Raw genomic sequence first — 13,083 nt, 5'->3', positions numbered from 1 at the left:
GTAATGCTCAGATCATTACTATGCAGGTCTGAGAAATGCATTTCAGTGCTTTCCTTCATTTATTTTCTGTTTTCTCTGTGTGTGGGTGGGTTCGCCGATAGCCGGTGAGTTAAAGGTGACTGATTGTGCATGTGAATGTGTGTGCTGAATTGCACAACCTCTTAACATGACACATAATTACACAATATCGTGTGTGCTGCAGTGCTTCTCAACTGGTGGGTTGCAGATCTATATTTATTTCCATTTCAGTCTTTTTTTTACTTTTTTTTTTGTTGCCATTTTGACTTTGACTTATGATTTTGAAACTTCCTTTTTAAATGTTTCATGTGAATTTTGTCATGCATCATCTATAGACTCCCGTGACAAAAAAAAATGTTTAACAGAATTCAGATTTGCCAGATCATTTTACAGATGTTAGACAGTTTGTCTTAGTGACAAATCTTCTAAAATCCACCAGCCAACAAAACTTTGTATACTACTGGACATTTTGACATGTACACCATATTTTGTGAAATTCTGCCTATAGGGGGCCATTACACACACACACACACACACACACACACAAAAAGAAAAAATCTGCAACCATACGATTGAGGAAACAGAAATTTAACACAAATCCTGATAAATTGTTATTTTTGAAGATCAGTAGTTGCACACTTTATGTCTGTTTTCTTGAAGTAAATCCACTTGAGAATCACTGGTAAAATATATGAATGTAGTAACTTGTGTGATTTCATTATCATGGTCATTTTCATGGTGACATTCGTATGCATTATAAGACCTTTTAAATATAAAATATTAATAGCATCTTCATTAGTAAAAATGCTTTGTTACAGGTTCATTTGTCAAAGGTTTCAGAAATACTGAATGAAATGTGAATGGTTTGCAGAAGCATTTAACATTTTGCCATTTGCCATATTTTAGACTTCAGTGTTCATGTATGAGTATTTTCCTTTGGATTGTGCTGCGTTTGTGTGTGCGCGCGCGCGTGTGTGTGTGTGTGTGTGTGTGTGTGTGTGCGCGCACTAATCATGTGAGTTTAAGGTTTTGGGAGGAGGCCAAATCAGTATGGATTGTCAGTTTTGTGTAATATTCAGAAAGAGACAGGGTTCCCATAGTCACGATTATTAGACTGTGCCAACATCCTGAGTCTTAACGTTTATAAAGAATATCTCTTTGGATTTGAGACTTTAGTCTTTGCAACTTCAGGGATCTTATCTATTCACGTACAGCTTGTAACACTCCAAAGAGAAAGTAAAAATTGAAATCGCATCATATGACTCCTTTAAAGAATTTGCCACTGATGATTCAAACGCTTTCAGCTCAAAGCTTTTTTTTTTTTTGAGTTTTGAGCAGTGTAGAGAAGGGCTTGTTGTTTGTCATTTCTCCGATCACAAATGCAGACATTTTATGTTACGCTTCGTCCGGACAGGGCATCACAGTATGATAGGGGTGTAACATTTCCGTCACACGCTTGAGGTATTCGGCCAATCACAACGCACTGGATTGCTGGCCAATCACAGCACACCTCGCTTTTCAGACCGATGAGCTTTGTAAAAATCTACGTGTTTCAGAAAGGCGGGGCATAGAGGAGAAACAATAATGTACAGTATGTGGAAAATAATGTTTTTTTTAACCTTAAACCGCATAAACACATTTCATTACACCAAATACACAACATAATGTTCTTTTTAGCAACATCATATGACCCCTTTAAAGAGAAAGGCACCACAGTCTCAAAACAAAAATCATGAACGACTGGAACAGTTAGTGAAATCCGTTGATCAGAACATGGGAACTCTGAAGAGTTATTTGTGCTTCTGTAGGGTTTATATAGACAGACAGCATATGTTTGTCTGTGGGTGTGTTTCTGGTATTGTCTGTGTCATTCCCAGCATTCCTGCTTATGGCCAAGTCTTTTCTTAGCCGTCTGTCTCAAACGAACAGCTCTGCTAATGCCATGCACCTGTTCCACTGTCACCAGCACCACCCTGGAGGACACGCCGAGGACACACACACACACACACGCCCGAGATTAGTGTCTTCTAGTTGACCGCATGAGTGTCTAACAGCAATGAGCTGTCTGTGAGGAGTTGAAGATGCCATCAGTGTCCGATTGATTTAACAATCTCTCATTTAGGATGTTTTAATGCTTTCATGTGTTTGAAGTCATGCGGTCTCTATCCACAGATCATTCAGAAACCAAGTCATGACCTTAAACAGCAGCTGGCACACTTCTCCAAACGTGTGGCCGGTTCAGTGACGGAGCTCATACAGGCTGCGGAGGCCATGAAAGGTACGACAGCGACCTGTGTCATGTTTCTCAGTACACACACTCTACACTCACCATCCCAGATTCAGTGGATTATCTTCTAGCTGCAGGGCTCTAGATCTAGGGCTCCTCTCGTACTTCTTGCCCTCTTGTCCTCTCCATCAGCTCAGGTCAAGTATCCGCTTCCAGTTCTGCATCATGAGCAGGGAATCCAAGCAGGATTTATCAGGATAATCTACTGAAAGTGATCTGAGAGCTCGGGGTGATAATACCCAGACCCTGATTTAACACATGATGAGAGACCAGGAGAATTTCTGTGGGGGTCTGTGAGGATTTAAAGAAAAAGGATGATTTATACTGTAGATGCCAATTCACACAAAAAAAGTCTAGGTATCTATTATTTATAAGAGTAAAATAACATATTTAATATGATAAGATACTTAGACTTTCTGTTGTTCATTTTTATTGCACATAAGAAATTATGTTCCTTTATGAATATAAACTATCATTCAAAAGTTTGGAGTCAGTGTGATTTTAGTTTTTTTAAAGAAATGTATACTTTTATTCAGCAAGGATGCATTGATCAAAAGTGACAGTAAAAATGTGTATAATGTAAGATTGCTATTTCAAATAAATGTTGTTCTTTTCAACTTTCTATTAAAGAATCCTGATAAATACAATGTATCACCGTTTCAACAAGAAAATATTGGGCAGCACAGCTGTTTTCAACATTGATAATAATCAGAAATGTTTCTTGAGCAGCAAATCAGCATATTAGAATGATTTCTGAAGATCATGTGACATTGACGACTGGAGTAATGATGCTGAAAATTCAGCAATAAATTACATTTAAAAATATAGTATAATAAAAACCAGCTATTTTAAATTGTAAAACCATTTCACAAAATTACTGTTTTTGGTCAAATAAATGCAGCCTTGTGAGCAGAAGAGACTTCTTTCAAAAACTAATAATCTTACTGACCCCGATCTATCTAATACTAACAATTCAGAACAATAATTTTTTGTTGTTGTTGTTGTTTTTTGAATATTTTCCTTAAATAAGCAAATTGTTCACACACCAGTCAGAACCTCAGGATTTATAAAAAGAACCACAGATAATCAAAAAAATCCAAATCCAAACAATGCAGAATGTGCTCAAATCAGAGGAAGAATACAAGGAGGTGGAGGAAGGCCGAGATATAGCATTTTATTACAGGTACATGGCAGAATCCCACACACGAGTTTGATTGGTTATGATGCTTTCTTTAGGTACAGAGTGGGTGGACCCTGAGGACCCGACTGTCATCGCCGAAAATGAGCTGCTGGGAGCCGCAGCTGCCATTGAAGCTGCCGCTAAGAAACTAGAGCAGCTCAAACCCCGAGCCAAACCCAAGGTGAGGAAACATTTACCCACATCCCTCAGGACTCGCACACGCACCAGCAGCTTAACTGACACACTACACTGCCTGACATTTTACATTTAACTTGGAAAATCCCACTCAGTGCTCATATATTCTGAAGCGGATGTTCCTGATTATTATGTGACATTTGTGTAACTATTCCTGTTTGCATTGCCCAGTTTGGATTTGGATTTAAGGTAACACAAATCACATGAAATATGATTGCAGCATGAATTGACCTCCATCATCATCCTCATCATCTATACTGGAATGAAAAACCATTGTGATGTGTTCATATGCATGTGAAAAACCTTAAGGATCAGTCACAGTGTTCAGACAGTGATGGAAATTAATGTTTGCTCTGTTCTGTTTAACAGGAAGCCGATGAGAGTCTAAACTTCGAGGAACAGATTCTGGAAGCAGCCAAATCCATCGCTGCAGCCACCAGCGCTCTGGTCAAAGCTGCATCTGCCGCTCAGAGAGAGCTGGTGGCTCAAGGGAAGGTATGAACGTGCCTCGATGAACATGCTTCATCCAGAATGCCTGGAAATCCTGTACTTTGTTCAGCTTTGCTCGGTCAGTAATGCATTTCTCTCTCTCTGTCAGGTCGGGGCGATCCCAGCAAACGCTGTGGATGATGGACAGTGGTCACAGGGTCTCATTTCTGCTGTACGTCTGTTTCAAAGTCACTGTCACAAGTGGTGCTGGAAGTGCTGATTTCTTGAGCTTTCACCCAGAAATGACAATTCTGTCATCATTTGCTGTCATATCATACCCTCGTATCATTATAAACACAAATGAAGATGTTTTAAAGAATGTTTCAGTTATTTTTGTCCAAAGTCAGTGAAGTCCAAAACATCTTTTGGTCTCTATTGACTTTCACTGTGTGGACAAGAGAACTCTGAGACGTTTTCAGAATACTTTCTATTGTGTTGTGCATAACAAAGTCAGTCGAACAGGTTTGAAACCACATGAGGGAGAGTAAATGATGACAGAATGATAATTTTTGGGTGAACTAGCACTTTAACTTTCTCAGTTTCTTCTGATAGATTTAGATGCGGATGTTTCAGATACCTGCACATACATGCATAAAGTAGTTTTTGAGGAGGTGGATGTTCAACATATTTTGTCCATGAATTCATTGGCTCTAGGCGCGTATGGTGGCTGCAGCTACGAACAACCTGTGTGAGGCAGCTAACTCCGCTGTTCAGGGTCACGCCAGTGAGGAGAAACTAATTTCTTCAGCCAAACAGGTGGCAGCATCCACCGCTCAGCTGCTGGTGGCCTGTAAGGTCAAGGCTGACCAGGACTCTCAGACCATGAAGAGACTGCAGGTCAGTGTGTGTGTGTGCGTGTGTGTGTGTGTGTGTGTGTGTGTGTGTGTGTGTGCGCGTTTTTGTGACAAATGAGGACATAAATTTGTATAATGACAAAGGTATGACAGGTATTACAAGGAGAAGGTGAATTTTCAGGACATTACCCCATGTCCCCACTTTTCAAAACGCTTCTAAATCACACAGAATGGAGTGTATTGAAAATCTGAATTAGCACAAAGTCTCCTGTGAGGGGTAGGTTTAGGGGTAGGGTTGGTGTAGGGCAATAGAATATACGGTCTGTACAGTATAAAAACCATTACGCCTATGGGATGTCCCCACTTTTCACAAATGTAAACCTGTGTGTGTGTGTGCGCGTATGTGCATGCGTGTGTGCATGTGCGCGTGTGTGTGTGTGTGTGTGTGTGTGTGTGTGTGTTTGATAGATTTGGGGTACTTCCATTCAGTAGTTTTTGAGGTACATGTTTTGAAAGCCCCTTGTATTAGGTTGAAAACATGTATCATCGTAATAGCGGAGGTCAAATTGATCCTAATTGGATTTAATACAATTCACTAAAAATCCGTCTATGAAAAAAAGAATCAGATAAAAACAGTAAACCTCTAACATTAATACTCACTTCTCACATATCACAAAAAATGAACATGAAAACACATTTAAAACTGTATTTAACAATTTTGGTTATCACTGTAACTGTGATTATTATAAACCGTATTGTGTTTTTGTTTTGTTTTTTGTACATTTTAAAAAATATTTTAAACCTAAGAAGTGTGGAAAAGCATTTATTTCTGTGTGTTTCTATGTGTTTAAAAAAAATAATATATATATATATATATATATATATATATATTTTATTGTGGCGCAAGTTTCTTCAGATAAAAATGTATGCCAAATGCATTAACATAAATACCCTCAAAGTGTAGATAAGAAACTGACATTACACAATATAGAATTATTTTTTTATTTCATTATAATCTGTGCAGTTGTCTTTAATCTTGTAGTATGTCGATCAATTTGACCCCAAACATCATAATCACAATGTTGTAATTTCCTAAATGAAAAAATTCACTAAATTCATATATTTATTATTATTATTTATTTAAGGAGAATATCATAGGTTCCCTTTCAGTCAGTCACGTTCTACGTTACGTCAGTCGTGACTGACGAATTGGGATCTCGCCCGAGAGCCCAATCACCTTCGAGTGTTAACTAAACAAGCCAATGACAGTTGACAGTTGGCTCTCCTTTTATACCCGTGCTGCGGGGCGGGGTGCGCACTCATACTGGCCCAGTCCCGAGTGCAGTTGTGCAAACACAGGGATATGGTGCTCAGTCACCTCAGCCGATTGGGGCTTCGGGTCAACTGGTAAAAGAGCAAACTCTCCCCGGTGCAGAGGATCTCTTTTCTCGGCATGGAGCTGGACTCGGTCAACCTCTCAGCACGTCTCTCAGTAGAGTGTGTGCAGTCGATGCTGAACTGCCTGGGGTAATTTCTGTCATTAAAGACAGCGCTCCTCACCGCATTGGCCTCGGTCCAGAGGGTAGGGGACCTGCAGGCATTCTCGGCCGACGATTTGTGCCTAGAATTCGGAATGGGTAACTCTCACATTGTCCTGAGACCCCGGCCCGGATATGTGCCCAAAGTTCCCACCACGCCTTTCAGGGATCAGGTGGTGATACCTCCTATGTGCGGGATGTGGCTTCCGTAGCATCCCAACTGGGAATGCTTTCCCAGTGTTATCCAATGTACCACTGTATGGAACAGCAGTGGCGGACACCTCTGCCTAGCCGCTGTCCTATCTTCTGCCCCAGCTGGTGTGGAGGGACTTGCCGGATTCCGCAGGGCACTGGAGGGGGTCAGCAATAGGGGCGTTTTCCGACTGACGTAACGTAGAATGTGACTGACTGAAAGGGAACGTCTAGGTTACGTTCCCTGAAGGAGAGAACGGAGACGTTACGTTCCGTCGCCACAGTTGCTGTACCACCGCTGTACGGCCGGGGCACGTAGTCTCGGCTCCTCAGCGAAAAACTGATGTGCGTTTGCGGGGCGGGGTGCGCGTGGCGAAACACGCACGCCAACTGTCATTGGCTTTAACACTCGAAGGTGATTAGGCTTTCGGGCAAGATCCCAATTCGTCAGTCACGACTGACGTAACGTCTCCGTTCCCTCCTTCAGGGAACGGGGGTTACACAAGTAACCTAGACGTTATCCAATATTTCAGAAAACTCAAAATGGGTCAGATTGGCCCGCATCCTAATATAAGAGTTTTAAAACCATCCTTTCCTCTCATCATTTGCCACTGCAGTGGTCTGACACAGATAAACAATGACTTAGTTGTTGTGTGTCTGCCTCTCAACAAAGCCTTTAAATATTGAGTGACACCGTGAAACCCACTACACCCCTCCTGCCTCCAGTCAGACAGCTGTCGTCCTGCACAGGGTAAAGGCTGAGGTTTACATTTAAAACCTAATAACCCTTAGACCACCATTATATCTTAAGTCACAATAAACATCATACTGAATTTTCACACATATTAAAACCTGGTTCTGAGCAAATCATTGCATGAACATTCAGACACACATATCTACAGTATTTGATGCCATTTTCTATTTTGTGGACTCTCTTCTAGAGGAATCTCTGGTAAAGGTCCATGTTTAGTTTAGCAGTGTTTTAGTCTTGCAGCAGTGAGATGAATGTAATGCTGGAGCAGGAATAGACACCGTTCCATCATCTTGTCTTACACAGTCCAGCTGTCTGATGTGTAATGTGCACTGATGAGTGCTTGTGATAACAGCTGTGGAGGCTGCTGGGAGATTTATTATATCGACTTACAGTTCAAATTGATTTCAATGTACAATTCTGTTTATTATGCTTTGGGACATTAATGACAATGTTCTGAAAAGCAAGACACTGAACATGGTTGGATAATTTGTCACATGCTGTGAGCAACATTAATTTGCTGTTGAACACACTCCTTTAAATAGGAATGCAAATTCAAAGAAATTTGAGAAATACTGAATCCAGGTATTTTAACACTAACATTAACCAATAAAGATCCAGTCATAGTTATTTCAATATTATGTTAATTAAAATCATTCATATGTACCCAATCATAGCAACCATTCTTTTGCTACCGCCCACATTACTCTGACCAGTCATAACTTAGTGCTGACTTCAGCCAATCACATTTTGTTTTACAATCAGGGCAGCAGATGACAGTATTTTGACTGATATAGTCAGTGGCACTCTCAGATCATCAGAATGGTGTTGCTCATCCGCTTTTATTTATAGAATTGCACCCGCTCTACATTCTGTGACTGTCTGCCTTTCTCTGTAAAATAAATGGTCATAAATGGTCACAAGCGTGCCGCAAAAGTGAAGCCAAAGCGTCTCAATCGCCCCCAGGTGACTGGCTGCAGTATAAGTCATAAACCCCACCCGCTCCATGTTAATGTCTTAACAAGACATGAACAGAATCCAAATAGTTTCAATAGAACTTTGCACAGTAATGTAAAATGTCTTCTGTGGCAGCAGTGCAGAATCTCTTGGCTATGCTAGTTTGTGTATAAAGTGCGGGCCAGTCCTTCCTCTTACAGAAATAAATCAGCTGACTCCTGACACTCAACCTTAAATCACACCTTCAGCCGTATACAATGCCTCAAAAGGCATCAAAAAGACAAAAAAAAAATATCCCTGGAACGTTTGCCAAAGGAGCGCCGGAGATGTGTTTGGTTCAGGCTGCACTCTCCACAGCTGCATTTCCTTATAAAGCCATCCCCAGAGTCCAGACATGCAGAGCCTTCCTACAAACTTCAGATCAGGCAGATGTGGGGGTTGACTTTAAACCCCTGCTTGTTAAAAGCTACTTCATTGGGTTCACACATAGCTGTCACGATTCATCTTTTGATAACGTGGATGTTGTTTATAAGTATTTGTGTCTGTTTTTAATAAGACTCATTCATAATAAATTGGCAGTTATAATCAAGGACAGTCCAGTGTTTCCACAGGTTTGCCTTAACTTGTAGTTGTACTTGTAGCCACAGAGTAAAAGTTGTACTTCTAGCTGTAAATTAGTATTTATATTTGTAGTGTACTTGTAGCCACAAATTATAGTTGTACACATAGTTGTAATTCTAGCCACAAAATGTAAGTATTGTAGTTGTATTTGTAATGTACTCACATTAAAGTACCTGTAGCCACAAATGAAAGAAGTTGTATTTGTAAGGTACTTGTAGCCACAAATTAAAGTAATTTTGTGGCTACAAATACACTACAAATACAAATACCTTAAGTTTGTGGCTACAAGTACCTAACAAATACAACTAAAGTAGTTGTATTTGTAGTGTACTTGTAACCACACATTAAAGTAGATGTATTTGTAAGGTACTTGTAGCCACAAATTAAAGTAGTTGTATTTATAGTGTTGTTGTAGCCTCAAATTAAAGTAGATGTATTTGTAGGGTACTTGTAGCCACGAATGAATGTAGTTGTATTTGTAGTGTACTTGTAGCCATAATTTAAAGTTTTTCCTAAAGTACTATAGTTGTACTTCTAGCCACAAATCAAAATTTCCACAGGGTTGCCATGTGAGAATACAGTCCAGAACACCAATACAAGAACATAAAAGAATGATGCCGTAGCAGCTGTGACTAGAGCTAGATAACAATTGCTAAATGTCAGTCTAGTATTAGGCTTGTATTTAAGTATTGCTGATTCTTGCAAATGTAGTTCATATGAGGCAAACTATTTGTTGCAGCTCATATTGTCAGAAAGGTTTTCCAGAAAGCCTCTTTTTTTTGTTTGGGGATACCAAGAGCAGCACACATTTATATTTATTCATTTGGTAGATGCTTTTAGCCAACGTAATATTCTGGCTGTAGTTTTCTCAGTATATGTGCTCTCTAGGAATCAGCCCTGTGACCTTGGCATTACTGTGGTATCTGTATTTCAGAGTGAGTGTGATGAGGTGAATCTTGAAGAGATTCAATGTCTTAACCTTCTTAAAGCTGAGAATTTGTACTTGTGAGCAGAATGTGTTTTATTGGTTTTGTTGAATGCTGTGTAAAGTACTCTGACATGTCTGTTTTTTTTTTCGTTAGGTCGCAGGTAATGCTGTCAAGAGGGCATCGGATAACCTGGTGAAGGCGGCACAGAAGGCTGCATTTGAGGCTCACGATGATCAGGCTGTGATGGTGAAGAGCAAGATGGTAGGCGGTATCGCTCAGGTAAAGAGAATATCACTTACAAGTCCAATTCTAGCACATTTAGATACATATTAACTGTGTTTTATTAGAGTATTTCCAGCACAACTACTGACATTTTTCAGGTTGTGAATTAAAGCATGCAGTACATTACAGTGTCGGTTTCATATTGCTTCGTGTCAAGTTTGTTTTTACTTGGCCTGCCATAGTTGATTAACACATGCAATGTTATTTAAATGCTATTAGTGTTAATGACTATAAACAACCAATACATTTTTAACACATTTATTCAATTTGACATTGTGGGATTTCTAAAAACATTGTGGATTTTCATCTGGATGTGTGTGTGCCGTCAGATCATCGCTGCTCAGGAGGAGATGCTCAGGAAGGAGAGAGAGCTGGAGGAGGCCAGGAAGAGGCTGGCCATGATCCGACAGCAACAGTACAAGTTCCTGCCGTCAGAGCTCAGAGAGGATGGACAGGATCAGTGAGCCGCATTAGAGACTAATCAGTGACATTGAGTTTGAGAAAAGTAATTAATGATATGCAATGAGTAAAAAGTGAACTGTGTATCAGGATGTCTATTTTAAAAGTGTTTTGTTTATTTCTGTCACTTTTTTGAGAATTGCCATGCCAGCTTTATTGTTTTGTTGTATTTGGAGAATATGCCGCATATACAAGTCATTTTTAATTTCTTCTAATAGATCTATAATATTTGTTTCAGTACTAGATAGATTAGATGAGCAGTATGTGTTTTGAAAGTTTGTGATCATGGCAGGGGCCAAACAGTGTTTGTAAGCTTTTCAATACGAGATTTGGACTTTCTCAATTTGTCTTCTGTTCTTCTGACAGTCGACAGATTTTTTTCCCTCTTTTTCTTATTTTTTGTGGCAATTTGGACCAGCGGTGCAATGATTAACTTTGCGTTGAAACAATTCATAGAGAAAACATATAATTTTCTAAAGAAAAGAATAATAAAGCTTTGAAATGTTACAAATAGTATCTCCGGGTAATGTTTTTGCAGTGTCACAGTTTGCATTTGTGACAACTTGGTTTACTGGCATTTCTATCAAAAGTATATCTTTTATAAAGCATAAAAGCCATATTTTCATTTTTGTTTTTATAATGTTTTTTTGTTCTTTTCTAGCAATTTACTGTTGTAATTTACTGATGTAAGTCCCATTTAGATGTGGACAGACAATATTAGATTAAAAGATTTGTAACAGGTTCATTAAAATGATTGTGTTAATTAAATAATAGTTATTATAAAGAACTGTTTTAAAGAAATTATAAAGACTTAATAGATCAAATACATAAACAGTTTAAGTTTTCACCATTACTGCCTTTCCTGTTGCATTCAGTATGTTCTGAATCTTGCCTGCCTTTATATTTTATAATTGTGTATTTATCTGTTAACAGTTTCTCACTTAAAATAAGCAAACGCACTTAGCAAATGTGTTTAACTAAAAACTCATAAATTCATTGTTTTGCAAATATTTCCTATTGCATTTGTGTGTGTGTTTTTGTTTTTTTTACAGATGTGCTGGTGTTCGAGGGCTTAGCGTTTACTTGCATAGACCAATAACATAACATAATTACTAAGTCATTAATGAACATTATATCATACAAGAAGTACTTCTTGTGCATTCAAATATCAAAGTGAATAATTATTTGCTTGGCTAAAGAGATTTGTATCTAATCTAGACTTACACTGAGAGTATATCTGAGTTCTGAACATTACCAGGAACGCTATTCCAAAGTTTAGAAACTATATACAAAACAGCTCTACCTCCTTCCATGGTGCTATTATAAACTTCAACTGATGAGATTAGAATTTTGGTAAGAACTGCTGCGCTGGAACCACATGCAGCCTGTTTATGGAGACTGTGGAATATACAGCCTGCACTGTACATTACAAATCTAGTCTTCAGGTGATAACACATGAACTAGCTTCTATCTGGGACATGTTCTGTAACTTAAGAAATATTTCAGTAGAAGAATGCTTTCTATAAAATTGGAAAAGCAGATTTCAGTAAATAAATTGTTGCCAAGTATGACACACACAACTGTAGAAGATGATGATGGCATTATGCTTAAAGCTTGTTTTTGCTGATTAATTATTCCTCATTTTGACAGAATTTAGTAGATGAAAATTACTGGACATCCATTCTTAAAAGTCATTCAAATTAATCTGAACAAATTTGAAAAACTGAAATTTTATCTGAAGGATACTGCATATAAAGCTAACTGTCATCAGCATAAAAATGAAAGCCTTGTTTCATGATAATATGACCTAAGGGGAGCATGTACAATGAATACAAGAGGACCTAAGACTGAGCCTTGTGGTACTTCGTATACTTAACTAGTGTTAGGTTGGACAATTACTCCGTTCTCATTTGCCTAGACACTGAAATCCATTTTTTTTTCTTTGTAAAACTGCAAACCCAAATTCAGCACTTTTTGCCATGTGTTCATAAAGAAAGTACTAGCATTCCAAACCCATCACAATGTCAAAACAACCCACCATTGAACACAGCAGGCAAATTATATGACAGAAATCAGTGGAAAGAGGAAATCATTGTCTAGGCAGTGGTGGTTTTTGAGAACATTACCTTTAAGTCATAAGTCATGCAGCGTATCATAAGGATGCTGCTCATAAATATCATGATGAAATTCGAGTTAAAGATACTCTATAGACAGTGTTTATAGTACGATTACATCAGTAGTTGTTTTTTTCCAGGGCACTTGAATAATCCTGACCTCATATCTTTTTAAGTATAACTCGAGAATGAGGATTCAAAGCCTCCCAAACATGGACAAAATCACAGGGTCAAATGCAGAGCCCATTCAGCAGGACGAATCAGAGCAGGGGGACGT

The 13,083-nt window shown here is 38.8% G+C and overlaps 1 protein-coding gene across 1 annotated transcript in view; it reads left to right on the top strand.

The window, feature by feature from the left end:
• Nucleotides 1-11,142, top strand: part of LOC107572191 (talin-1-like) — a 48,969-nt gene extending 37,827 nt beyond the window's left edge. Inside the window, exons 36-42 of the mRNA XM_016258610.1 lie at nucleotides 2,191-2,296; nucleotides 3,542-3,666; nucleotides 4,050-4,175; nucleotides 4,279-4,341; nucleotides 4,824-5,006; nucleotides 10,105-10,230; nucleotides 10,563-11,142. Of these exons, the coding sequence (XP_016114096.1) occupies nucleotides 2,191-2,296; nucleotides 3,542-3,666; nucleotides 4,050-4,175; nucleotides 4,279-4,341; nucleotides 4,824-5,006; nucleotides 10,105-10,230; nucleotides 10,563-10,697 (864 nt within the window). The 3' untranslated portion in view covers nucleotides 10,698-11,142. The remainder of the gene's footprint in view (nucleotides 1-2,190; nucleotides 2,297-3,541; nucleotides 3,667-4,049; nucleotides 4,176-4,278; nucleotides 4,342-4,823; nucleotides 5,007-10,104; nucleotides 10,231-10,562) is intronic.
• Nucleotides 11,143-13,083: the final 1,941 nt, after the last annotated feature.

Source organism: Sinocyclocheilus grahami, unplaced genomic scaffold, assembly GCF_001515645.1.
Source record: "Sinocyclocheilus grahami isolate Dianchi unplaced genomic scaffold, SAMN03320097.WGS_v1.1 scaffold1715.1, whole genome shotgun sequence".
In the NCBI taxonomy this organism is placed as follows: domain Eukaryota; kingdom Metazoa; phylum Chordata; class Actinopteri; order Cypriniformes; family Cyprinidae; genus Sinocyclocheilus; species Sinocyclocheilus grahami.
This window is presented reverse-complemented; position numbering and strand designations above follow the sequence as displayed.